Below are 25,898 nucleotides of genomic sequence, written 5' to 3'. Positions count from 1 at the left end.
GCCATAAGTCAAGCATAAAACCAGCTTGGAAAGAGAAAAATCAGAGAAGTCACCTAGCAGATCAACTAGTGTGGCTGAAATATCATGTTATTTGAAAACAATGTTGATCAACTTAGCAGTGGAAGCATCTGGTCAGCACAAATCTATATTCATCAAAGAATATTTCTGGACAGTGGCTGAAACAGAAAGAGGACACTGAAATTTAAAATTCCAGGGTTGTTAGTTACCCAAGCAAATGGGTTTTCCTTACTCACATGTTTGCTTAGCAGATTTGTGTGTGGGGTTACTTGCCCCCTTAATCGCTGACTATACTAGTGGAACAATGTGACTCAAATCTATGTGTGAACTATGATGTGTTTATTATTCCTGAAGTTGTTTTAATATATCAGTAATTGTGATATTATTATTTCTTTTACCTATTAAACGATTATGTTTAAGATATAAAAGAGCCATCATTGTCGGTAGCAACATTTGTGTAAATGGAACCACACTGGTGGAGGCTAAAGAATTAAAGTGGTAAGCAGAATGAGTGTATTTCCCTCACAACATGCTTAAGACTAGGATTCTGAGAGTTTGAAATGTAGCTGTGTGGTAGAGGGACTTCGCTGGAAACCTAGTTCTGTCAGTGCAGGGGCAGGTTGGAGAAAGTAAGTCAGTCCAAACAGTGAGTAAGGTATCCATATCCCTTGTATGAAAAGTTTGAAGCACTGCAGCATGGTTGGCCACCCCATCCACTCATGTGTAAACACAGATCTGTATTTATACACAAACACAGGAAAATAGAAAGACAAAAATAATGACCTATTTTCTTACATTTTCCCTCTCACTCACTTAATATTTCCTAAAATGGAAGAGAATTATGCAAGAACCAATTCTAGTCTAGACTTTTCCACTATCCACACTGACCACCTCCATTAATCTTCAAGATTCCCAAGAACTGTGACCTGTTCAAAGTTTCAAAGTAATTAGTGTCAAAGCTAACTTGGAATCTAAAGTCCTAACAGGTATCCATTTCCTAAAGCAATTCTTCATTGTAAAGATTGTATGTGAATTGTAGAGGGGTCAGCATTAAAAGGGTAGGTGATAAATAAAGGTCTCAGTTATAAGAAAGCCTAGCCTATTTAAAGAATATTCTTTGCCAGGAAAAGTTGCTATTTCAAGTAGGGGGAAAGGAGGAATTAGCAAGAATTGAAGAGGAAAAAGACAGGAAAAATTTCCCCTGCATACTGTGTATTATGGCTTGAGGAAAGGAGTATTTAAAACAAATAAAACACACTCCTAAATATGGCAGCTGATTTATAATACAATAATACAAACTGTCTGAAAAGTTCCATCAGATGATGAATTATATCGTGTAGCTAATCTTATGGACTTCCAAAAGGCTCTTCAACTGGATCTTTAGAAAGTATAGCACTTTATCTATTGATGACGGACAGGTCTAGGGGGGTCTTACGGTTTACAGATCTTTCATGCTGTATCTCATTTGACCTCAATAATACTGTAGAGTGGATAATACTGCTACTAGTGTCTCCATTTTATAAGTAAGCAAACTGAGATTCAAGAAATAAAAGTGATTTTTTTCAAAGTCAAACAGCTTAGTTACATGATCATAAGTTTTAGAGTTGTAAGGAATAATCAGGGGCAGGAAGGTGGTGCAGTGGATAGAGATAGGTCTGGAGTCAGGAAGACTCATCTTCCTGAGTTCAAATCTAGCCTCAGACACATATTAGCTGTGTGACCCTGGGCAAATCACTTAATGCTATTTGCCTCAGTTCTTCATCTTTTAAAATGAGCTGGAGAAGGAAACATGAAACCACTCAAGTATCTCTGCCAAAAAAACTTCAAATGTGGTCAGGAAGAGTCAGACATGACTGAAAAATGACCGAACAACAACTTAAGGAACAATCATAGATCATCTCCTCAGTTTTCCACTTTACAAACTGAATCTTAGAGGCATTAAGTGACCTGTCAAAGGTTAAAAAAGTAGTAAAAGTAGCAATGCAGGCTTTCAAATTCAGATTTTCCAAGATTAGACTCAGTATTCTTTAAATTGGGCCATGATATGTTTTCCCTAGAAGATCTTGTGAAATCATACACACAATCACACGCAAACATATACACACATCCTCAGGAAATTAATCACTCATGTCAACTTAAGACACAGAGATCTGGACAAAGTAGTTTCTGCTGTAGGTATATAAAATATACCTACAGTGTACTGATTCATTTTAAGTTGAGAGATTGTTAGAGAAATAAAAAATCTACAAAGTTTATCTTTTTCCCCAGTCTATGATTAAAGAAAAGTTTGTTAGTTTATTATACCAATCAATCTGAATTTGACTACTTTTGGATTTTTTTAAATCACACTTTTGAATAATTAAAATTTTAAAATACTTGCTTATTTGAAGTACTTATGTTCGTTATCGAAAATATTCAGAATATATTTGTTTTAACTAAATAAAACAATGCCTGTTGTTTTTAACTGAAGGACTGCTGTATTCCTAAATCTAATACTGCTGGCTGCATTTACAGATGACACTAATGATTAGTAGTATCTCAGTTTTCAAATTGGATTTCCATCAGTGGTGATGTTTTCACACTAGTTCATCTTCATTCTAACCTTTACTAGGAGTGGAGAGACTGTTGACCAAGGTTAGTGACCCTGCCTGTGGCCAGGATTCATGCCTTTGGAAGGTGCCATCATGAAAAAGTCACTGTTAACTCTAAAAATGGCCACAGTTCCTTACCACTACCACTGCCTTCACACATATCTGCTTACTTTTTTAAAAACTAAATAAAGTAAATATCATGCAATTTTATGAGATGGCTACAATATTATCTCAAAACATACCTTCGTTTTAAAACCACACGTTTTATTTTCTTTTCCTTCTTTCTTTTTTTGGGGGGGAAGGGGAAGGAATGACTAATACAGGAATTTATTTTGCATTGACTATAGATATTTTTAATAGGCTTTATTTTTCTTGCCTTCTCAATGAACAGGGGCAAGGGAGGGGAGGGGGGAGGAAGATAATTTGGAACTGAAAATAAAAATTTAATTAAAAATAAAATGCATGTTTACCTTCTAATCATGATATACTTATCTCTGAGCTATGAAGAAGATATATTAAGGCAATGGGGAGACTGTGATTTGCTTGGCAGAAGAAGCACCCCTACTGAAGAAATGAGGATTCATCAATATAAAGTATCCAACAACAAAAATTATTTTAATTTTATTAAATTACAGAGAATATAAACTGAGTCCTCTTACCAAGTTATTAAAATAAAATCCATCCCTCTGTCAAACTACATATATTTCACTCATTTGAATCACTCTCTGAGATCTCAAACTACTTTTTAAACAACTGGTTATGTTGGAACAATATCAGAAATACATGTTAATTAATAAAATTCACTTGAAAACACCTGTATAGTCCAATGTAGAGATAGCAGAACATTGATACTTCTGATTTCAGCTCCCTGATCCATTTCCAGGCTTCATCCACAACCAGTCAACTCTTGCTCTATCCCCATTGGCAAGTTTCCCCACTAATGGGGAAAAGAGCTGTAGCTTTGACTTACATTGGAACCACAGTAGGGGACCTAACTCCCAGTGTAAGGGAATGGCTGGCAACCACCAAAAATCCTTCCTTTTTAAGCTTTAAAATTAACTCTTATTTAGCAATTTTTTTCAGCTAAAGGAAAACTATCATTATCAACTATACAATTACCATTGCAGTTTAATTAAATTTGATCAAAATTCACTATTCTTTTTTATTTTTAATATCCTTTTTTAAAAAATGAATTTTGAATTCTCTCCTTCCCACCTTTCTTCCACCCATCGAGAAGGCAATACATGTGATAACAATTATACATGCAAAATCATGCAACACATATTTCCATATTAGTCACATTGCAAAAAAAAAGCAAGAAAAATAAAGTGAAAAAATTATATTTCAATCTCCATTAAGAGTCCATCAGTTCTTTCTCTGGAGATGGATAGCATTTTTCCTAAGTCCTTCAGAACTTTGATAATTCATTTGATAATTTGACAATTTGATAAAATTTGATAATTGTCTTTGATAATTGTATTGTTCAAAATAACTATGTCATTCATAGTCGATGATTAAACAATATTGCTGTTACTGTATACGTTGTACTCTTGATTCTGCTCTCTCTTTCTATCAGTTCATGTAAATCTTCCCAGGTTTTTCTGAAAGCATTCTGTCCTTCATTTCTTATAGCACTATAGTATTCCATCACAATTGTACCACAACTTGTTCAGCCATTCCTCAATTGATGGGGATCCCATCAATGTCCAAATTCTTTGCCACCACAAAAAGAGCTGCTATAAATATTTTTGTACATAAAGGTCCTTTTCCTTTGAAAATACACTATTTTAATCATAAAAGTTTAGTTATCATCAAGAAGAGAAATAGATTCTATTTGTCTAATGCGTCTTATCTCAAAACACTTCTCCTTACCCATACTGACCTTTGAAGTGCTAAAGAAATATAGGTAACAGATAAAATGGATATTATCTGGAAAACTTGACTGGAAAGCAATATTCTATAAGTTAACGTCTATAACCTCATTTTTTGACTTACAGTATATGAGAAGGAAGCTGTTCTTGGGGAACAAAATAACCAATACACACTAAGAAAAGTTGATCATGTGCCACCCCTAGGCAGGGACAGAGGGCAAAAGGATCAGTGGATCAAAGGTCATCTACAGGAGGAAGAAAACTCAGAAGCCACCTAGTCCAAACTTCTCATCGTACAGATGTGCCCAAGGTCATACAAGTACCAAATGTCAGAAGCTGAATATGAAATCAGGTCCTCTGACTACACAGGGCTAGTATCCTTGGCCCCCTGTCCCAACCTCCCCCTTTTCCCTTTTTATTTCTGTTTCAAAATGCACTCTAGCATAAGAAGAATGTGCCCAGGCTAAAAGTGCCCCTGTATTAGCACCTATCTTTGGCTCAGTTCATACCTGAATCAACCAAGTCAAAAATGTAGTCAACAGGGAAATCAGAGGCAGAAAGTATCTGAGTATTTTGTTATTTCAAAGTTTCAGATAATCAGTTTCCTATGTTATAAATTATCCTATAAGTAACAGCCTAGCCAAGTGGATAGAAGATCAGTCTTGGCATTAGAAAACCTTACCTAGGGCAGTCATCTTAGCTGGGTGACCATGGGTAAATCACATGACCTCTCAGTGCCCCTAGGCAATTCAAAGACTAAGTTATAAATGAATTACTCATCTGCATTAATGGAAGGAGTTCCCTACACTGATGAAGTCACAGCGTTGGATTTTTACAAACTACACTAGGGCAAAATTTCACATTCTGAATTTTCTTACATGAGACACTTATAATCAGTATTTTTAACGAGTCTGACTTTTTCCATCGCTCAAATGTAGGCAGCATTCTATTTACCTCAGAATTTCAGGTTCATTCACACCTTTCCTCACAAGGATAGGGATTTCATTGATATAGGGAACTCCTGGATGAGGAAAATTCCTCCTCCAATGCAGGTCTGTACATTCTTTTCAACTTTTAGGCTTAAAGTTGCCCACAAAATAGTGAGAGATTAAGCTCCTTGTCCAGAGTCACACTGCCAGTGTGCCTTAGACAGGTCTAGAACCCAGGAATTCTTGACTACAAATTCTGCCATCGGATCTCTCGACAATTTCCCTTGCATACCATCTCTTTTTTGATCTTTCTCCTTTCTGCCCTTGGCATACCTTTACATCTGTCTCAAAAAGGAGCTACTTTGGTCATTTTAGAGTCAATTCTCTTTTGTCTTCTATAGCTTGTCACTAAACTGTCACTTTTTTCCTCTTTTCCATCCATATCTTCAAAGTCTAGTGTCTCTCATCACATCCCATCTATATAACTGAACAGTTTAACTGGTCCCTGGGATTGCAATGTTTCCCCTCCTCAATCTATGTCCATGATGACTTCTGAGTAATTTCCCTAAAACATGCTTTCATTGTGTCATCCTCAGGAAACCACAATAGTTCCACATTATCCATAGCCTCAGCTTCCAAGTTCCCTACTTTGTCCTACACTAAAGAAACTCTGTAGATAATACAGACATGAATAAATGAACGAACAAACAAATGAAAAGAATACTCTCTAACATTTATATACACTCAAGTTTATAATTTACCCAGGTTATCTCATGTGTTCCTCTCAATAATCTTGGGAAGGCTGACAGGGAGGATAGTTTGACTCTTATTTTCATGGGATTACATAATTGAAAGCTGAAAGGGTTCTAGAGCAAGATGCCATTCTAGTCCAATCCCTCATTATACAGGTGATGACTATGAAGGTCAGAGAGGGTGATAAGTTCAAGGTTGGACAGGAAATGAGCGAGGTCTCCTAAGCCTAAATCCACTGTTCTTTTTCTTGAGACTTAGCCTCAGAATGGTCATGTGACATGTATAAGGTCAGAGGGATAAACAGAATACTTGGTTCTCCCAAACCCTAGTTCTGTGTTCTTTAGTACATACTACAATGTCTCTTTATCTTATAAGCCAATAGTGGAAGTTCAAATTTTTATGATGCTTTACAGAACTTCTTGTATTTCAATTGTATTTCGGTATAATTGGTTTTCCTTGATATATTATGTTTCTTGATTTTAAGCATTTAAAAAACATTCTGAGACAGGGTCTTCATGTTTACCAGACCACAAAAGGGGACAGTGACTTATAAAAATGATTAATAACCCACGATTTAAGGTTTACGAGGCATTTTCCCCCTCAAAATAATCCTGTAAGATAGACTTCTGGACTCATCCTCATATTAGACTTTAGATCCCACTCACAACCACAAATCATGTGCTTCAGTCAAGTCAGATTTCTCAGCATCCTCAGTACATGCCATGATGAGTTTTGCTGTAGTCAGGGAACTAGCTCATACTTTTCTTCCTACTGGAAAGCCCTCTCCTTTTCCTTCTACTTATCCAAAGCCTACTCATCCACACTTCAGTGCCCATCTATCTCTCATCCTACTTCCTCCTACGTAGGGCTTTATTCATCTACTCTTGCCATAATGATATCTCCTTTTTTTGAACTGATCTACTACCTACTGCATGCACTATACAATTTCCTACTTCATTATTTGTTTAAATTCCTTAGTAAGCTCCCATAATGTTTTATATACAAGGCAATCCCCAGGGATACAAAGACAAAACTTGAAACAATCAAGAGTCTTACATTCTACAATGGGTATGGGGTGTGGAAGCGGGGGGTGGGGAGGTGTCATGACACAACATATACTCTGAGAAGCAGAATCAAAGTATAAAGTCATCAAAGTAATTTCATAAAAGAGAAAACCCTCAATTGACAAGTGATCAGAGGATATGAATAAACAGTTCTCAATAGAATTATAAGCCATTAAAAACCATATAAAAGAATATTCCAAATCAGCACTAATAAAAGAAATACAAATTTCACCTCACACCCAGCCAAACTGACAAATGTGATGAAAAATGAGAATATTCATTGATGGAGGAGCTGTGGAAAGAAGGGAATACTAATACATTGTTGGTGGAGCTGTGAACTGGTCTAACAATTCTGGAAAGCAATTTGCAATGATAAAAAGGAAATTATTAAAATGCCTATATCTAGATATTCTACTGTTATGCCCATGATCCAAGGACAGCATAAAGAAAAGCTCCATATATACCAAAGTATTTGTAGTGGGTTTTTGTTGTTGTTGCTGTTGTTTGGTAAGAGCACATAACTGGAAACAAAGTCAATGCCCGTTAATGGGGGAATAACTAAATGGGTTACAGTATTATAATGAATTATTATTGCACTATAAGAAATGCTGATACATGTGAATACTTATGGGAACTGATTCAAAATGAAACAGAACCAAGGAAATATACATAATGATACATATTATTACAATAATGAAATTGGAAAGAACAGTCAATAAGCATTTATTAATCACCTACTAAGAGCCAGGCACTATGCTAAGTGCTGGGGATGCAAAGAAAGGCAAAACAAAGTCCCTGCCCTCAAAGAGCTCAAAACAAATCAAAGCTGAATGCTATAAAATGAATTATAAATACCAAGCTAGTCCCCAAAGAAGACTGATGAGAAAGCATTGTCTCTTTCCCCAACTCTATGCATCCATGTAGAAGTGTAAGTGTGAAACACTAAATGAGGTCAAAGTTTTTTGCTATGTTTGTTAGATATGCTGACCTCCTCCGAACCTCCTTTTAAAAATCCATTATTAGAAAAGATGGCTCTCTGGAAGGGAGGGACAGACATTCAGATATGTAAGATATCTAAGATACCAATAAAAATTTATTTTAAAAATAGGGTAAAAGCATGCAAACCTGGGAGGATCATGCCTTCTCTACTTTACTGATTTGTCTCAAATTACTATTATATATGTCTTGTTATGCCAAATGCAGAATAAGCTCCTCAAGAGAAATACCTATGCCTCCTTCTACTATCACAATATCTACACTTATTGCTGGGCCCAAAGCAGGTGTTCAAAAATAACTTGATTGCTAAAGTTAGACATTAAGCATATAAGTGGATCAGAAGATGCTCACAGGATGAAAGTGAGCAGCCGAATACAAACAATGGTTAATAAGGGAGTGGATGTATAAATGTATCTGAATATTACTTAAATTGCATTTCATCAACTATTATACTGTGTGTCCCTGAATTTTCAGTGAAACAGACAAAAGCGATTTACTGTATATGACATCATCTTTACTAATGACTTGGTGGTAATTTCCCACTGCGGCAATTTTCATGCCACTGAAAACCAATGCAATTGGCACAGTCATCACAAAATTAAAAGAAAATATTTTGTCAAACAATTGTCTGAAATGTTTAGTCTATTCTCTCTCCTGAACTTTAGTTCCAGTTGGTCAACTGCCTGCTTGACATTTCTCCTTAGAAGTCCCGTGTATCACTATCTATTTCTCCTCCAAACATAGCTATTTCTATCACTGGCATCATTCTCTTCCTAGTTACTGAGATTTGTAACAGAGTATTCCTTACCTTCACCACCTCCACCCCACCCTCATGTCCAATTAATTCTTAAGTCTTATTGATTCTACCTCACAATATCATGGGATCATAGATCAGTGCCCTTGTTTCACAGAAGAAACTAGGGCCAGGAGAATTTAAGTCATGTACTAATAAAGGTCACCCAGGTGAATGGCAGAGTGTTGGCAGTCAGATCCTCTAATTTCAAATGCAACATGGAGTCCACCATGCTCTACACACCTTTTTCACATCTCCTCCCTACTTCTATACAAACAGTAGCCTTCACTAGCTCATACCTAAACTCCTACAATTGTTGTTCAGTTGTCTTTCAGTTATGTACAACTCTTCCTTAGCCCATTTGGAGTATTCTTGGCAAAGATATTCAAGTGGTTTACCATTTCCTTCTCCAGCTCATTTTACAAATAAGGAAACTGAGAACAAGATGGATAAGTAACTTACCCAGGGTCACAAAGCTAGTAAGTATATGAAGCTGGATTTGAACTCAGGTCTTCCTGACTCCAGGCCCAGTGCTCCAGTTGCCCTACCCCAAACTCCTAAGATAGCCTATTTGATTTCCTTAATTCTAGTCTACCCTCTCCAATCTATCTTTTCTAAAGACCTGTCAAAGTCATCTTCTAAAGGCACAACTCCTACTCCTGTCACTTTTCAGCTCAAAAACTGTCATTGGCTTTCTAATGCCTCCAGTATTAAATACTAACTCCTTATTCTGGGCCCTTTCTTAGCTGTTTCTCAAATTCAACCCTTCAGTCTCTGTGAAAGCCATTCCCACACATGGGATATAATCTACTGGTAGCCAAATGTTTTCAGAGGATCAAGTTTGTAAATGGGAATAGATAATGCTGGAGTGAAAATTTAGGGGCCCTAGTAGTGGAAGAGCCATAAATGATAGGCTAAAAAGTTAGTATTTCATTCTACAGCAATGGGGAGCCACCAAAGGTCTTTGAGCAGGGGAATGACACACAGATATGTATTTTACAAAGATTGTTTGGACAAGTATGTAGAGGATAGAGTAGAGAAAGGAAAAACTGAAAGCAACCCTATGAATTCTTAAAAAGCACCTCATTCCTCTTATGTATTGATCACACTTTATTTTGTCAAAATAGGTGATCAACTGAAATAAATATGCCTTTGGATTTTCCAGCTACAATTTTTTTTCTTTTAAAGAAAAGGTGTTTCCCTCTAAAGAAGTGCCTCATCTATCTTTTGGGATACTTCATGAATTTTTTTTAAATATACATGTGTTTCATATTACTTAATGAAGTCTATGGACAAAGAGAATAGCTACAGAAGAAAGAAATAAAATAGGTCAGACAAGGAGATTTTTCAGAATCTTTCATATCTGGGGGGAGAGGATAAAGTTATTTGGACAATTTTATTACATTAAGTTAACATGTGAGGGAAAATTATCCTTGGCTTCTGTGGAGGTATTTCCTAATTCTTTATCTGAACTTTGTCAAATAATCATTGAAATCATTAATGAGACCATGAGATAGCAAAACAAAGGTGAGAGAGAGTGATTAATTCAATTTATTTTATGTATGGGGGAAAGACTTCAAAAGTTCAAAATAATCTATGCATCTAACTTTTCATATTCCACCCTTATTTTTCTGATTACTAATTATATCTTCAAAACCCCAAAGCATTGGTCTGTATCCCCCTACAACATTAGGTTCCCTAGTTAATTTCTGGGAAAAAAAAGATTTTCCTTCACTGCCATGTGGATGACAATATTCCATTTCTGTCCTCCACAGCCAGTCCTTTTGGATTTGTTCCTCTAACAACATTCATAAGCTATCTAGTGACCTCAAGGAGTATCTAAAAGAATCACCCAATGTCTTGGCAAGGATTTCACAGTCAAATGGCAGCTTCCCAGGAGTTAAATTTGCCTGAAGATATGTAAAAGACAAAAACTGAAACTTCACAAAGTTCTAAGACATCTCAGCTTATTGTGAGACAGAAAATTGGTGAACAAAAATTAGCATGCAACACACACACATACATACACATACATTCATGCACACATACACACACATCCCCCACACACAGAAGTTCCTTTTAAAATTTAGTAGTTTTTGGTCAAATACCATCTGCTTTTTCTTTCATTCTTTTCTGATTCGGATCTGTGGAAAAACCACCTCAGTATCAGATGTCATTTAGTTCTTATTCAAACAGAAGAGTGCAGACATAGTGGCTGCACCAGGGACTTAGCTGACCTAGGCGCAGAGTAAAAACAAACCTCTACAAATCACCAGATGTAAGCAATTGAAGAGTGATCATTTTAATTAATTGAACCGCTTCCTTGAAACTTACTGCATTACTTCAACTTTTCTAGCACCCTTCCCAGGAACAACAAGTAGGAATGTCTTTTTATTCCTAAGATATGTAGAAAAGGAATTCTATTTTTTTTTCTGATTTCACTGGTTTAAAAGACAACCTAAAGTGATTCAAGTTTCCTATGTTTGTTTGCTGACTTTCACATCCCGAATTTACATAAAAACCAAAATGTGTGCATTTGAAAAGTTCTCATTTAAAATACCTTTAAAAGTGAAGGCTATACCAAACCCAATCTTAAAAGAACAACTATAAACACTTAATCTGGCCTAGATGTTTGGAAACTGAAAAACAGTCTTAATTTTAATGAAAAACTTATACAGAAAATATAGTAGCCAAAAGCATTTATGTTCTGAACCACACACTCAATTTTAACTTGATAACTTGAAATTTTGGGTCAGTGTTCCCAAATCTATACACAAAATCCTGACTTTCATTACTGGCGCCACTTTGGGAGACATATGATGGCTTATTACTAACTCCTATTACTCTTCAAAAAACAGTGCTGATCTTTCTCCATGAGGAAATACGTAATCCATAGTCCCCAGGCAAGATGCCAAGCATTAAACACCACTGGAATTAAGCTTTTGGTTTGTATATACATCATCAAATGTATCCATAAAGGCTGAAGGTGATTTGCATGAATCCTGGAGACCAGAACAAGAATATGGCTGTATGGTGATAACCTTATCTAACTTTAAGCTGCTATGCAATCACAGGCTCTAAAACACAATGATCTGATTTAAAGGCAGTATGTATCAACTACTTGCACCTGTCTTCATTACGCAATACATCAAATATGCTGAACTACTGCACAGGACTGTTTTCCACAACTTTATGCACTGGTAGAAGGTCATTGCTCCACTACATCAAAGAGCAGTGATATTGACTTACAGGGACAGAAGGGTGATATTTGCTGCTGCTGGTCCCAGATTAGGTATGGTCTCGAATTCATTGTTGTTCAGTTTCCTAAGAATTCCAAAAAGAGCAAATCAGTCCGATGGTGAAGATTATCTAAACTTTTGAAAATTTTACCCTGGCCTCCCAAATTTCAAGTAATATTATTTAATTGCATATTACAGAAACAGACATGCCTATATTCATACATATGCACACGTACATATACATACACATAGAGATATGTATACACACATACACACAGATATAGGCACGTACACACATATGTGTGCCATATTACTTTATCTAAACAACCAAGTTTAAAATAGCCTAGAATTTAACATTACTTACACTTCTTGAAGTCTCTGGAGGTGACTCAGAGAACTTGCTTTGATTAAAGACAATTTGTTGTGACTTAAGTCCCTGTGAGGTAACAAAAATAAAGTTAGTATAAATAAACCCAGCCATATTTAATAGTGCTTAACTATCTGCATTGAGATTATGGGTGTCTCCATCAACATTAGATAGGGTATATAAAACTTGCTCACATATTTTCCATGAACTACTTCACAACAAAAATACCAACTTTGAGAACAAAATGAGTCTAGGAGGTTGGCAATTTCAAATGCTTTTAACCCACAAACTTTTTAAAAGATGGCTCTTGGCACCTGGTGAACAGGCCCTTTGTGAACCGGTTGGTCCTCTCCCTTGATATGATGAAGTCATGCCATGCAAAAAGTGGCTAATTAGGCAGGTTGCTGAAACTGCAGCCTCTGAAGAAATCTTATTACCATAAAATTAAGTATTAAAGCACTTAGTTGAGCCAAACAAAATAGACATTGCTTTTCAAACATGTTTGTTTGCTTGGGTTCATTTATTTCATTATTGACAGTCTCAGCATTTGTGTAAAAAAACAAAACAAAACTTTAGTCCTTACTTCCTTAGGATCACTCAATCCAATCTTCTTATATGTTTTTAAACCACATAATTTAAACACAGATTGAGCATGAAAAAAAAACTACTGCATTACCCACTGAACAAGACAAATGATTTGTAAAAATCCTGTTAAAGAAAATGTGGGTTTTTCAAGTAGGAAAAAAAAATTCCCTACTGAAAACTTCAAGATTCCTGGTAGCATCTATTTCTATAACACAGTTAAAAGACAAGGAGGGATAGTCACTTTTGATATAAAACTCAATAGTTTTGCAGGATGTCACCTTAAGGTGACACATATCACATTTAAGGACCATGGAGCTCTAAGGAATACATGCTGAACCGGTTGTCTTCAACATGGTGTAAAGAAAATGGAACCACTGAACAGATTATGAAAGCCACAACATTCAGGCTAGAAATTAGTCTGGCTAGGGGTTCCCCTCCAATTTAGGTTAACCAGTTTTTAAAGGATTAATTCTTTCAATGTTTAAAATGTTAATTAACCATGTAGATAACCAAAATTTGTTGTAGAAGATACAACTCATTTAAGGTGGGCATATGAGAAATATGCAAAGTCCTAAGAAGGATGTCAAGTTCACTATCAGCAATCCCACCCATCCAGAATTAGCAATATTAGTGTAAACCTGGATTTCTAACTTCACCTCAAAAATTCCACTAAGGTTTTATTCAAAACATTTTTGCCTAAGGACCTACCAGACAGTAACAGACATGAGTAGATTTGTTCTGCTAGGGTTATAACATGAAAAAAAATCTGGCAGAGTATTTAAACTATAAAAATCCTGCAATTACAACCACTGCTGTGCATGATCACCATAGTGGAGCCAGACACTTTCACTTACAGCTCAAGCACACATCCATCTGGAGTCGATCAAGGGAACTGTGAGCAGAACAATTCACATTATGTTTGGAGCAAAAATTGTGCTCGTTTTTAGCACCATGGATGTTCACTGATTTCCCATGCATTTTCAAAAAAAAGTACATCAAAGAAATCAGTGCTTTACCTACAAGGTCAATTAAAGTCAATATACACCCTAAGACCATTTAAGAGTGTTTGTATAGTCACGAATCCATAAATGTCAACGTGCACGTAGTAGGGGTTGAAAAATGCTTGTCAAAATGAATAGCTATAGTTATGATCAGATTATAAATCTGTATTATTTCTCAAAGTTTTACATTGGTGGAGAGGGGTGCAGAACTGGAGGAACCATAATTTATAAGCATGGGTCTGAGTGCACTAAGTTCCTTTAAAAAATATAAGCATTTTTTTTTCCTTTTTAAAGGGGAGGGGAGTGAGGAGGGTGGCCAAAGAAGAAAAACTTTTAAATATCATTTAATCTTCTCACATTAACTAATGTTGCACAACCAATGAGGAATAAGGGTCACTTTAAAGTGACAATCAATAAATCACTGAGATCCCCAACAATAGGCCTTTCAAGTGGAAAGCCACTCTTTTGGACTCAGGCACATGCAAGTGATAATACTTTCTCTAATCCAGGTGCATAAGATGGAAATGCTTGTCCCATACTTTCATTCCTGAGGTTTCTCTACTATGAAAACCATATTGTGGGGGGAGGGGGAAGCAGGAAGAGAGAGAAGACAGATTCTCTCCTAAAGTTGTTTCTACTACTAAAGACTTAAAGCTGTGAAACTTTTAAGTAGCTAAATTTAGCTTTCTTATAGCTTAGATTAAGAAACTCTTATTTCATAACTAATATGCCACATTCTTCTAGATGTAAGTTCATACTATATGTAGGGTATACTCAAAAACAGTTTTAAGATACAAAATTTCTATATTTTTTTAATCTTTCAATTCCCTCTCAAAAAGGCAAAAAAAAGACTTCATCTTTATGTCTACTTTTTTTCTTTAATACACAAGAGATGTGATAAAGTTGAAGAGAGGGGTGTGTGTGTGTGTGTGTGTGTGTGTGTGTGTGTTTGTAAGGGGGAAGTGAGGGGGGGAGAACAACAGGTGGAAAGAGCGTTTAAATATTTACAAAAATCTTGAAGAGCAAAATATTTGAAATTAAGACCTCTCAGAGAAGAGCCTCTTCAGGAGTCTCCCTCTCCCCACACTTTATAAGAAAGTGAACAAGACGAAAATATTTCATTTGCAACATTTTGTTAGAGCTAGACTTTTCTTCCTTTTAGCATTCAGAAACCTGACTCCCAAGTCAAATTTTAAAATGCAAATCCAGCAACAGCTTCTTAATCAATCCCACTGGGGCCTGTAGAGCTGCTAATTCAGCAGAAATCTGTAAGGCTAAAAAACAAAAAACCAGGCTGTAGCTGTTTTAAGACAGTGATCCAAAGTGACTCATAAATCAGCCTGCTATGTTCAAGTTTTAGTCTGGAAAATACAGAAAAACAGCTGTGAAAACCATAAAGGCCATTTTCCCCCTGACAATCCTGGTAAAGACTGAAAGGATGTAGAAAGAGGCCAAGAAAGAAGATGTAACATTAGCAGAGACTACCTTATGGACATTCACTTCAGCCTCAAAAATTCCTAGGTGATAAGGTAAATAATTCTAAAATTCCAGGGAGAATTTAATAATACTTGAGATTGGCAAGAGTACAACTTTTCCCCCTCCTGGCTATGAAACTTTCATTCTAACAAGATTCAGAGCCCTTTGTAAGCACATACTCCAGAAGTAAGCTCAAGTCCAACTTTAAAGGCAGTTGTAAACAAAGTTTTCCCAAATATTTATCAGTTTTTAATTCCCAAAGAACCACTTTCATTCAAATATTAATTTTACTTTCTGTTAGTTAGGCTAAGTAGAATACTCTTGTGTAGAGTCTCCTTTCAACTGCTCCCTCACTTTCCATAGGATGCTTCTAAGTAATACTAATCACAGGTCAAAACTACTATTGAGCAGCTTTAAAAAAAAAATGTCAGCAGGTACAAACAACTGCAAATTCACTAAACACTAACTTTCTAAACAAAAGGCAACTATCAAAGTTATTTTGTAAGTCTCCTAAAAAAAAAAAAAACCCAGAAGAGACAAACTTTCACTACTTCTTTCCCTTAAGGGAAAAAGGTGTTAATTTGTTCACACCAAGTATAAGACACAGAGAAACAGTACGAAATTCTTTGCTTACTCTCAGACTTAGAAGCAAAACATTTATCTCCATATACCCCCTCCAAGCTTTTCTAATTATGCAAAATATAAGCAGTAGGTGTCTTCCCCCACACCCTGACAAAGATTTTCAAATGAGAAAATAGCCTAGGTTTTGCAACACCCAATTCCACATGTTGTCCCACTCCCTTCCTTTATAAAGTGCAGAGAGGGGCCCCCTAAAGCTTTCTCCACAAACAAAAGAAGCATTTACATGAAAGAATTTGGACCACACGGTTGGTGACACCTACAAAGATGGTTAAAAGTCACAGAAGTACAAGAATGACACAGCTGGCCAATGAGTGATCACAGCGGGGTTTCTGACAACAGACCCTGCGCTTATTTATACAAGTGGGACTTATTTTCACATAAGTTTCAGGAATGTGAACTTGAAGAAAGACAATTTACTACAGGCCGGAAATGTAATTAAAGACTGCACTAACCAAATAAATTGCAATTTGTTTTTAGTGCACCACCAAATTATCTGCAAAACAAAATCCTAATTAGGTCAGGGCACTTTTAAGACAATCCTTAAATTGTTATTGAACCCCCTTTGGTTTAACAACTTACAACCAAGGGACACAGCTGCTTTTTAAAGATTTTCTACACTTACCCTTCCCCTCCCCACCTCCCACCCTCCCCCAGGAAAAAAAAGTGGATTATATCTAGAAGCTTCAATTAAGTTGGGCTATAAGAAATTCTTCAATGTTAATTAGATTCAGAGGGTGAGAAAAGCATTTCCATCCTACCTGTGAAAAAGAAAAGTTCATTTTCTTTTTCTCAGGCCTGGATTATTCATTGGTGCCCACCTCCAGCCATTTCAATGTTCAGTTCCATATGTCGGTCAATAGAGCCATTCACTTTTCATGAAGGCGGCAGCATGACCTCCAGATGAGGCAAATGAACAGAATTAGCCACAGCTAATTGGAAGTCTTCCTGTTTTTAAAGACCTTATCTCTTGTTCTCCAACAATAAAATGAACGCTCCTGGAGGGCAGGTGCTGTCTTCATTTTTGTCTTTGATGGCCACTGCCTAGGAAAGCACCTTGCACATGGCAAGACTGAATTAAAATTAATAAAACTGCTAGTCTAGTCATCTTGATGACAACGATGAAAAATAAATCCAGGCCTCCAGCGTTACCTTTCCAAAAGCCCAGATTTCCACTAAGGTTTCTAATATTTTTTTTTCTTATAGTTATACCAATGGACACCAAATCTCTATTGACTAAGATTTTGATAAACACAATGCGTTATCTTTAAAATAAGTTGTTGTTTTTTAAACTACCAGACTAGATTTTTAGTTGCCAGAAGACTATGGAACAAATAGGACCGACAAAAGTGTGGTACTTTATTGTAATTTCTTAAAATTAAAAGGATATTTTAAGTTATCTAACCTAAAGCTAATTTCTTTCTGGATAACCACACAAGGCTCTAGTAGGCCTAATTTCAATCCTACAAAGTACTTTTTTTTCCTTTTAGCGTGGAAAACTACTTTAAAATATAATGTGCCATTAAAAAAAAGTAGGTCCCTAAATTCCCAAAAACTCGGAGGGAAGAATTGGGAGAGATGTGCAAATAACTAACATTTTCTATCTTTTTCTGCACCTCATGTGGAATAGTATTAGGCATGCTATCTTCACATGTCAAATCCCTAAGTTGTAGATCAGTTCGCATTGCTTTTGCCCCCCCCTCTTTTTTTAAACCCACGGTCTCCTCCAAACACTCCTTGCTAAGGAGAGCAATTCACCTACTTAAGCAACAGGCCCCGCGTAATTTCATCCCATTTTTCACCACCCCGTACGTGAACGAACCAGGAACTAATACCCATAGGAAAGGAGAGAAGCCGAAAGGCCTCCTTATGTAGAATTCCGAAGGAACAGCACGGTAAACAGGGGGCAAAGAACAAACAGATCCCTTTGTTGCACTAAGGCTATTAAGAAAGGATCACGTAGTGCCTGCGCAAATTGCCAACTGCAACGTGGAGCCCACTTGGGCAAATGGGGAGGCCAGGAAGGGCGCGATATTAGTCAGAAATTCAACTTTAGCCACAAGATCCCAACCTGGGATCAAACAGCAACTCTGGGGAGGCGGCAGGTTGCCTCTGGACCCAGTCCCTCTTGGCTGAGTATCTAGTTCGAGGATTAGTATTAGGAGCCCAAGAGAAGGGGTTCCTTCCCCAACCGCAGCACCTCCCAGCCAGAGGGCACCAGTAAAAGCATCCAGCAGACAGCCAGTGGCGGCGGATGGAAACTGAGCCCAGACCTAGGCGCCTTCCCGGGCACTGTCCCAGCGAGGACCTGGGCTGGAGCCGCATTCCAGGGTAAGGGATGAGGGACGAGTCCCGGAAGAATGAGTACTTACAGCTGCACTACCCAGGGCGGGAGAGGCTCTGGGAGCCCGGTCAGTCTCTTGCGGCTGCAGTCCAGCAGGTCCCGTAGACATCGGCAGGGAGCAGGACACCGCGGGGAGGTGGAGGCACCAGCGGGTGGGTGCCCACCACCTTTCTTGCTGCTGCTCTGCCCCGCGGCCGAACCCACAAAGCCCAACAGAGTGGGGAGCAGCAGCCCCATTCCCAGCGCGGCGGCGGCGCGGAGCCTCGAGTGGCCCATCGCAGGGGCTCCCTGTGCCGCTTGGCCCGGAGCTTCAGCAGTCCCTGTCCCACAGTCACACTAGTACACACACACACAAACACACACACACACACACACACACACACACACACACACACACACTTACTCTCACGCCACGGACTCAGCAATAACTCCTGCGCCCGCGAGAGCCCACACACACGCACCCTACTCACTCACACTTTCTTCTTTTATTCCAAACAACGAACTCCGTTCATGCCGCTGGACTACAGGCACGAAAGAGAAGACGGAGCCTCCGAAGGAGGGCTACAAAGTTGCACTCCGAGCTTCTACGCGCTCCAAAGCTCTCTCCCTCCCCCAGAAAACTTTTTCCCCCTCCCTACACCACAGCAACGTGAGAAACCTGAGCAGCTAAGATGGGGAGCCAAAGGAACCAAGGCGCCTCTTCCTATTGGCCAGAGAGAGCCCCCACGTGACAAAAACAAGGCTGAAAGGGAGGGGACAAAGGATAAAGTGGAGCTGAGATTGTAGGAAATTCCAAGCGATGCTTGCTAGCCTCCTGGACTAGTCCCCAGTTTGATCGGGGAATTGCTTCTATTCCTTAGTCCGTGGAATGTCACGCTACCCAAAAGAACGAGGAGACGGGACACTCTGTAGAATCGACTAAAGTGAGTTAGTTAAAAAAAAAAAAACAAAAACAAAATGTACCAAACTTTGCCCAGTAAGTTTGAGAGAGAGATGTATTCCGAAATCAGTTCTGCTTTTTACCAACCATTTCCAACTTAGAGAAAATTCGAGGTTAGTTTTCACACAGTAAATGTATTCTATGTAACAATAAAGTAACGTGTAACAGTAAACTGGTGCTGGGCTCACAGGGAATGGTCCACTGCAGCGTCTCCCTCTCCACCAAGCCTTCTATCTTCTCTGGACCCCATGTTCCGGCTTGGACTAGATTCAGTCTTAGGGGAACCTGGCCTCCCACACTCTGGCATTTTGACTTTGCATGACACACCCTGGAGGCCTGGGTAAAATACTTTAAAAAGCTTAGCTTTTGGCTCCTGTTGAGGCTTTCTCTGTGGGGGGTGGGGGGGAATAGAAAAGTAGAGAGTATTAAGGGCCCTGCTGCCCCTCCTAAGTTTGGCCTAGAGCATCCCAGAAAGCCCTGATCCCACTATGCAGTCCTAAGCCACTGAAGACTTATGAGATGAGCGTCTCTAGGGCAGGGATTGTTAACTTTTTTGTGCCATAGACCCCTTACAACAAACATGCATATAATTATTTATTATTATATAAATTTACTTGGCAGTCTAGTGTAGCCCATGGGGAGTTCAGAATGTTTTAAAGGCCTAAGATAAAATACATAGGATTACAAAGGAAATCAATTATAACAAAGTATAGTTATCAATATATATTGATAACATACAATACGTACATATACACACATATATGTATACATACATGTGTGTATATATAAACATATATATTCACAGAACCCAGGTTACAAGAATTCTTGCCCTGGGGAAAAGGATGACTTTCCACCAAGGCTCAATTTATCCTAATTGTAGCCCCATGAAAGGAACTCAGGCCATAGAAGGGAATCATGATGGCCTGACCAGATCTGTGTGTATGTGCATGTGTGTATACATATATACATCATATATCCGAAAGGATACACACACATATATATCCAGAAGGACATATACATACATACCTATGCATATATATGTAAATATGTATGTATATGTATGTATAAACACACGCACATATCTCCTTCTGGATATTGTTATACCAATCAACCCTCGATGGATCCATAGGGGCACCCCAGTTTCTATTGGGGATTTGGAGGAACAAACTACCAAAGGAAGGGAAACTTTTAGTCAGGTGGAGCTGAATGAAAGACCCCTCTGTCTGGATTACAATTTCAATAATCAGTGCTAATCAGAGTAAATGTAGATTGGGCATGAGCAGCATAAGCTCTTGAGAATGAGTATGGGCACTTAATAGCAACCTCTGTGCTGGCTATTGTGATCAGGACCAATTAGAAACAGTTAGAAGTGCCTTGGCTATCCCATCAAACTATTTCCTCCTTAATGATGGCAAGATGGCTGCAGTACTAAGCTCTGCTAACCCTCCTTAAGTGAGTGAAGAAGGCTAATGGTACCTGGCAGTTCACAGTGGATTACAAGGAGCTAAATATATTTGTTAGACTGATTGTTGTATCCCTTCCTGACCTCATTGATGTTGTGGGCCAGGTAGCTGAGGCCTTAGTGAATAGCAGGGGGTTATCAATTTTATTAATACCTTTCTCTTTTCCTGTAGCTAAGACTAGTGAGGAACAGTTTGTTCTCACCTGGGGAGGAGTTAAGGATGTCTTAACCATCTTGAACTTTCCCTCCTACTGCTAGATTGGTGGGCAGCAACCTGAGAGAGTCCCCTACTTCCTAAGGACATTGACAACTACTACTATGGCACTCATGAGAAAATGTTGACCAGCCAGATGAGGCTATGGTGACCAAGGCCCTAGTTTAGATAGTGGTTCATATGAGAGATAAAAGAAGTGAGATGAACCCTAAAAAAACCTAGGATTCAGCCCGCTCAGACAAGTTTGGGAGAATATAGTGGATGGAGAGAATCCAGATGATGTAAATATTGTCCCTAATAAGCTACTAACATTATTCTACTGAAGTCAAAGGAGTAAATTGGAAAGCTTATGGAATCATTATGGAGAATCCATGTTCCCCACATAAATGTCCTGGTCTCCATTTACTAACTGGGGGAGAAAACATAATGAAGAGGATTTGTGCTTATGGCTAAAATAGGACTTGAGGGCCCAAGAAGCTTGCAGAGTAATGGTAGGAAAGATGGTCCCCTTTCAAGACAATAGTGGGGCCAAGTGCCCTTCATGAAGAAGTTGCTGTTTTACTGAGATCTGAGACCTCAAGTCCCAGCCTTGTTGCCTTGCCTTCCCTACTAGCCAATAAACCCCTGCCTATAGTAATGTGGCTCTTAGAGAATGCCATTTTTCCTACTAGGTGAGAAACATTTGCAATTGGACCTAAAAAACCATTAATCTATTAAAAGGAAATGCCTTGCTTGATGGGGATCCTAGTAATTCATCCCTATGGACTGACCTGTAAGTAACATGTATGAGAGAGCTTGAATAGTGACTCTAGGTCTGGCTTAGTGGTCTGGCACCTGAAGAGAACAAGAACAAGCAGTTAAAGGCATTTCCCTTTGTTTACAGGACCAATGGAGGAGCTTTTCTGATGGCTCTCATTCCATACAGTTGTTTGTGGAACATATCAGATATCAGCAACATCCTACATCCTCTATTGAATGTTCCCTCTTCTGTGATCTCATGTTTCATTGAACAAGGGATATAGCATGATCAGTTTAATTTACAATCAAGCAAATGATTTTTTTGTTAAAAAAGTGCTTATTGTGCCATTTGGAGTCTCTTTGAAAGATAAATACGGGATGATACTACATGGTTTCCCACCTGCCTTTTTGACTGGTATATCAGTAAGGCGAGATTCATGACCTTGAAGATGACCATGAACATGCCTATATAGTTTGGAATCTCAAAGTATAAGAGATTCTCTAGGTAGGAGGCAAGAGAAGTATAATATTTATTTAGATACCAGAAGATTAAATCCCAAAACCAATAGCTCCAACCCAACAGAGCAACAGTTGCATCCCAAAGGCTGTAAGGCCACCTCAATGTAACAACAAGGCCCCACTGGGGCCTTCCCATAGATACTCATGAATCCCTTCTGTCTGCTTACCTGCATTCTCTCCCCCTCAGTTCTCTGGTCTCCACAGCTCTCTGGTCTCTACTCTCTACTCTACACTCTCTCTGCAGCTCTCTCTCTTCTCTCCAGAGCTCTCTGAGTTCTGTAGCTCACTAGTCTGCAGATTCTCAGCTCTGTTGTCTCAGAGTTCTTACTTCTCCTTGGGCTGAATTCTGACCTTAATGGCTACCTTCTGGGTATATACACTCTTCTTAGGGCCCAAAGGCCTCACGCCCAATCAGCGAAAGGGTGCAGACCTTGGGGCTTAACACTTAGTAAGTAAAGGGTATAGACCTGACTCTAATCAAGCCTCCCTTAACTAGCCCCACCTGAGGCCTATTGAATGGGGGTGGGGGGGATCTTTAATCACTCATTGGCATCACAACTGGCAAATTGATTACCTTGGTCTTTTGCTCAATAGAAGAAAGGTGTCTCAGGAGAAAAAGGAAGCAAAGGTCTCTAAAGGGGCAAAAACTTTGTGTCATGTTCAAATGGTGATTGTAGGGAGAAAGAGGCTTTGTCAGGTCGATGGAGGCCCACATAAATGATAGTATGGGGTGGATTCTTGGTTTCAACTAAAACGCTGGAATAGATCATGTGCGTGAGGGCTATGACCTCTTCTCTGCCCTTCTCCAGATAACCCCAAAGCAAAATAGGGATTGGTTATTGTACCTGAGGTGGTAGCATTTGCACAACGGCCCTGCTGCTTTTCTCATCATTGTTATCTTCTTTTGTCATGATATCTACTGTGAAGTGTGCATGAAATATATTGCTTTTATTTATGATGTTGTTAGATCGTTACCATTCTCTATTTTTTCGTGTTATTTGCTCTAAGCTCCTCCTTCAGCATAGTCTATGTCAGACAGACATATCCCTGAGGTCAGAATTACTTTGTAATGACCTTAAGGCCATTAAGTGATGGAAGCTCACATATAGGTTTTTAGGACCTTGCCATGAAGGGGTTGAATGTGGTAGGAACAACTTTTGTTTAATATAGGTTTGTCTAGCTTCTAAAATGGGTACAGAAACAATCTTTTATGCCTTTGTGGCTTCAGGGAGACTGGCTCTTTGGCTACTGACATGCTTTCCTGGTCACCTGAGCTGTAAAAAGCCCAGCATATGAAGTCAGTACTCCCCGGGCACCTCTCAGATTGGCTATCATGACAGAAAAGGAAAATGACAAATGCTGGAGGGGACATGGAAAAATCAGGACATTAATGCAGTGTTGATGGAGTTGTGAACTAGTCCAAGCTTGCTGGAGAACAATTTGGAACTATGTCCAGAGGGCTATAAAACTGTACATACCCTTTGACCCAGCAATATCACTACTGGATCTGTATCCCAAAGATATCAAAGAAAAGGGGAGAGGACCTATTTGTAGAAAACTAGTTCTAGCAGTTCTTTTTATGGTGTCAAAGAATTGGAAATCAAGGGGATCCCCATCAATTGGGGAATGGCTGAGAAAGTTTTGTCATATGATTATGATTGGATACTATTGTGCTATAAGAAATAATGAACAGAACGATTTGAGAAAACTTAAGAAGACTTACATGAACTGATGCAAAGTGAAGTGAGTAGAATCAAGAAAATATTGTACATAGTAACAGCAATATTATAAGGATGGTCAACTGTTAAAGACTTAGGTACTCTGATAAAGACAATGATCCAAGACAATTCCAAAGGACACATGATTAAAAGTGCTCTCCACCTCCAGAGAGAGAACTGATAAACTCTGAATGCAGATTGAAACATACTTCTTTTTACTTTCCTTATCTTTTATTGTTTTCTTTTGTTTATGCTTTCTTTTGCAATGTGGCTCATGTGGAAATACTTTATATGACTTCATATGTATAATCAGTATCAAATTACTTGCCTTCTCAGGAAAGGAGGAAGGGTAGGAGGGAAGGAGATAGTTTGGAACCCCAAATTTTAAAAGAAAATTGTGAAAAATTACATATAATTGGAAATTTTAAATAGATATATTAGCATTTCTGGTTGAAGAAAGATCCAAAGAAACCTGGAGAGGGACAAGGGATAGCGTCCAAAGTTGGTGGGAGGTGGAGAGCATTCAGAGAGCTGTAATGAATGCTGACATTGGGGAGAGAGGGCCCCCTGGAGTGCATGATGGCTCATTCTTGGAGTGGTAGAGAAGAGTTTTAATCCTCTGATAGGAACTTAATGGAAGCCTTATATTTAAACTATGTTGTTTGCTATAGTTACCAAAGTCCCCTATTCACAATCAATTATAGATGTTAGCAGATGTGAGCTCAACTATTGTTATGGGTTAAGATGGCATACTTTCAGTACTCCAACATACCCCAAAAGGAAACAGGGCATTTGTTCAGTGCCCTTCATCCTTTGAACTGCTAGATTTGTATGGAGAAAAGGGGTCAGGGACCAGTAATTATATGCTGCCTTTGGAAATTTCCTTCTGTAATGCTTGGACACTATGGGAATTAGCTTGACCTGCTTTATTGATATTATCTAACCACAGAACCACAGAATCAGAGAATTTGAAAGTTGGAAAGTAACCTCAGCTGTCCATCTTTTCCAACCCATACAAAAATGGAATCAATCTTCAATATAAAATTCCCATCAAATGGTCATTCAGCCTCTTCTTGGACCTCCAAGGAGGGAAAACCAATCACTTCTTGAGAGAGTTCATTTCCTTTTTGGACAGTTCTAATTGTTAGGAAGTTTGTTCTAGCATCAGGCCTAAACTTGCATCTCTGCGATTTCTACGTGCTCTACTCTAGGGGCAAACAGAATAAGTCTAATGTCTCTCCCTTATGGAAGCCATTTAGATCCTTGAAGATAGCTCTCATGTCCCTCTTGAGTTTTCTCTAGGAGAAACATGCCCTATTCTTCTCAATGATCCTCACATGTCACAGATTCAAGGCCCTTCATGGGTGCATCCTCTTTTCTCTCCTTTGGACAGTGCAACATCTTCTTTAAGCCTTGGTGCTCAAAACTGAACAAAGTATTCCAGATTTAGTCTGATGAGAGCAGTACATTGAGGCTGTGTCTGGAAGCTATAGTCCTCTTAATACAGCCCAAGATCTGTCAGATTTTTTGGCTGCCACATCTCAATGCCAACTCATTGAGATTGTTTTTAGCATGTTGAATTTAAGGTGTGTATGAGGCATCCAGATTGCTATGTCCAAGAAGCATTTAGAGATGTGTGGT

The 25,898-nt window shown here is 38.4% G+C and overlaps 1 protein-coding gene across 1 annotated transcript in view; it reads right to left on the bottom strand.

The window, feature by feature from the left end:
* The window catches only part of LRIG3 (leucine rich repeats and immunoglobulin like domains 3), a 59,228-nt gene extending 39,964 nt beyond the window's left edge, over window positions 1–19,264 (bottom strand). The window contains exons 1-3 of the mRNA XM_036759911.1: window positions 18,695–19,264; window positions 12,619–12,690; window positions 12,265–12,339 (exon numbers count right to left, since the gene is read on the bottom strand). Of these exons, the coding sequence (XP_036615806.1) occupies window positions 12,265–12,339; window positions 12,619–12,690; window positions 18,695–18,942 (395 nt within the window). The 5' untranslated portion in view covers window positions 18,943–19,264. The remainder of the gene's footprint in view (window positions 1–12,264; window positions 12,340–12,618; window positions 12,691–18,694) is intronic.
* Window positions 19,265–25,898: the final 6,634 nt, after the last annotated feature.

Source organism: Trichosurus vulpecula, chromosome 5 (assembly GCF_011100635.1).
Source record: "Trichosurus vulpecula isolate mTriVul1 chromosome 5, mTriVul1.pri, whole genome shotgun sequence".
NCBI lineage: Eukaryota > Metazoa > Chordata > Mammalia > Diprotodontia > Phalangeridae > Trichosurus > Trichosurus vulpecula.
The sequence above is the reverse complement of the archived record's forward strand: the minus strand, read 5'-3'. Positions and strand labels throughout refer to the sequence as shown.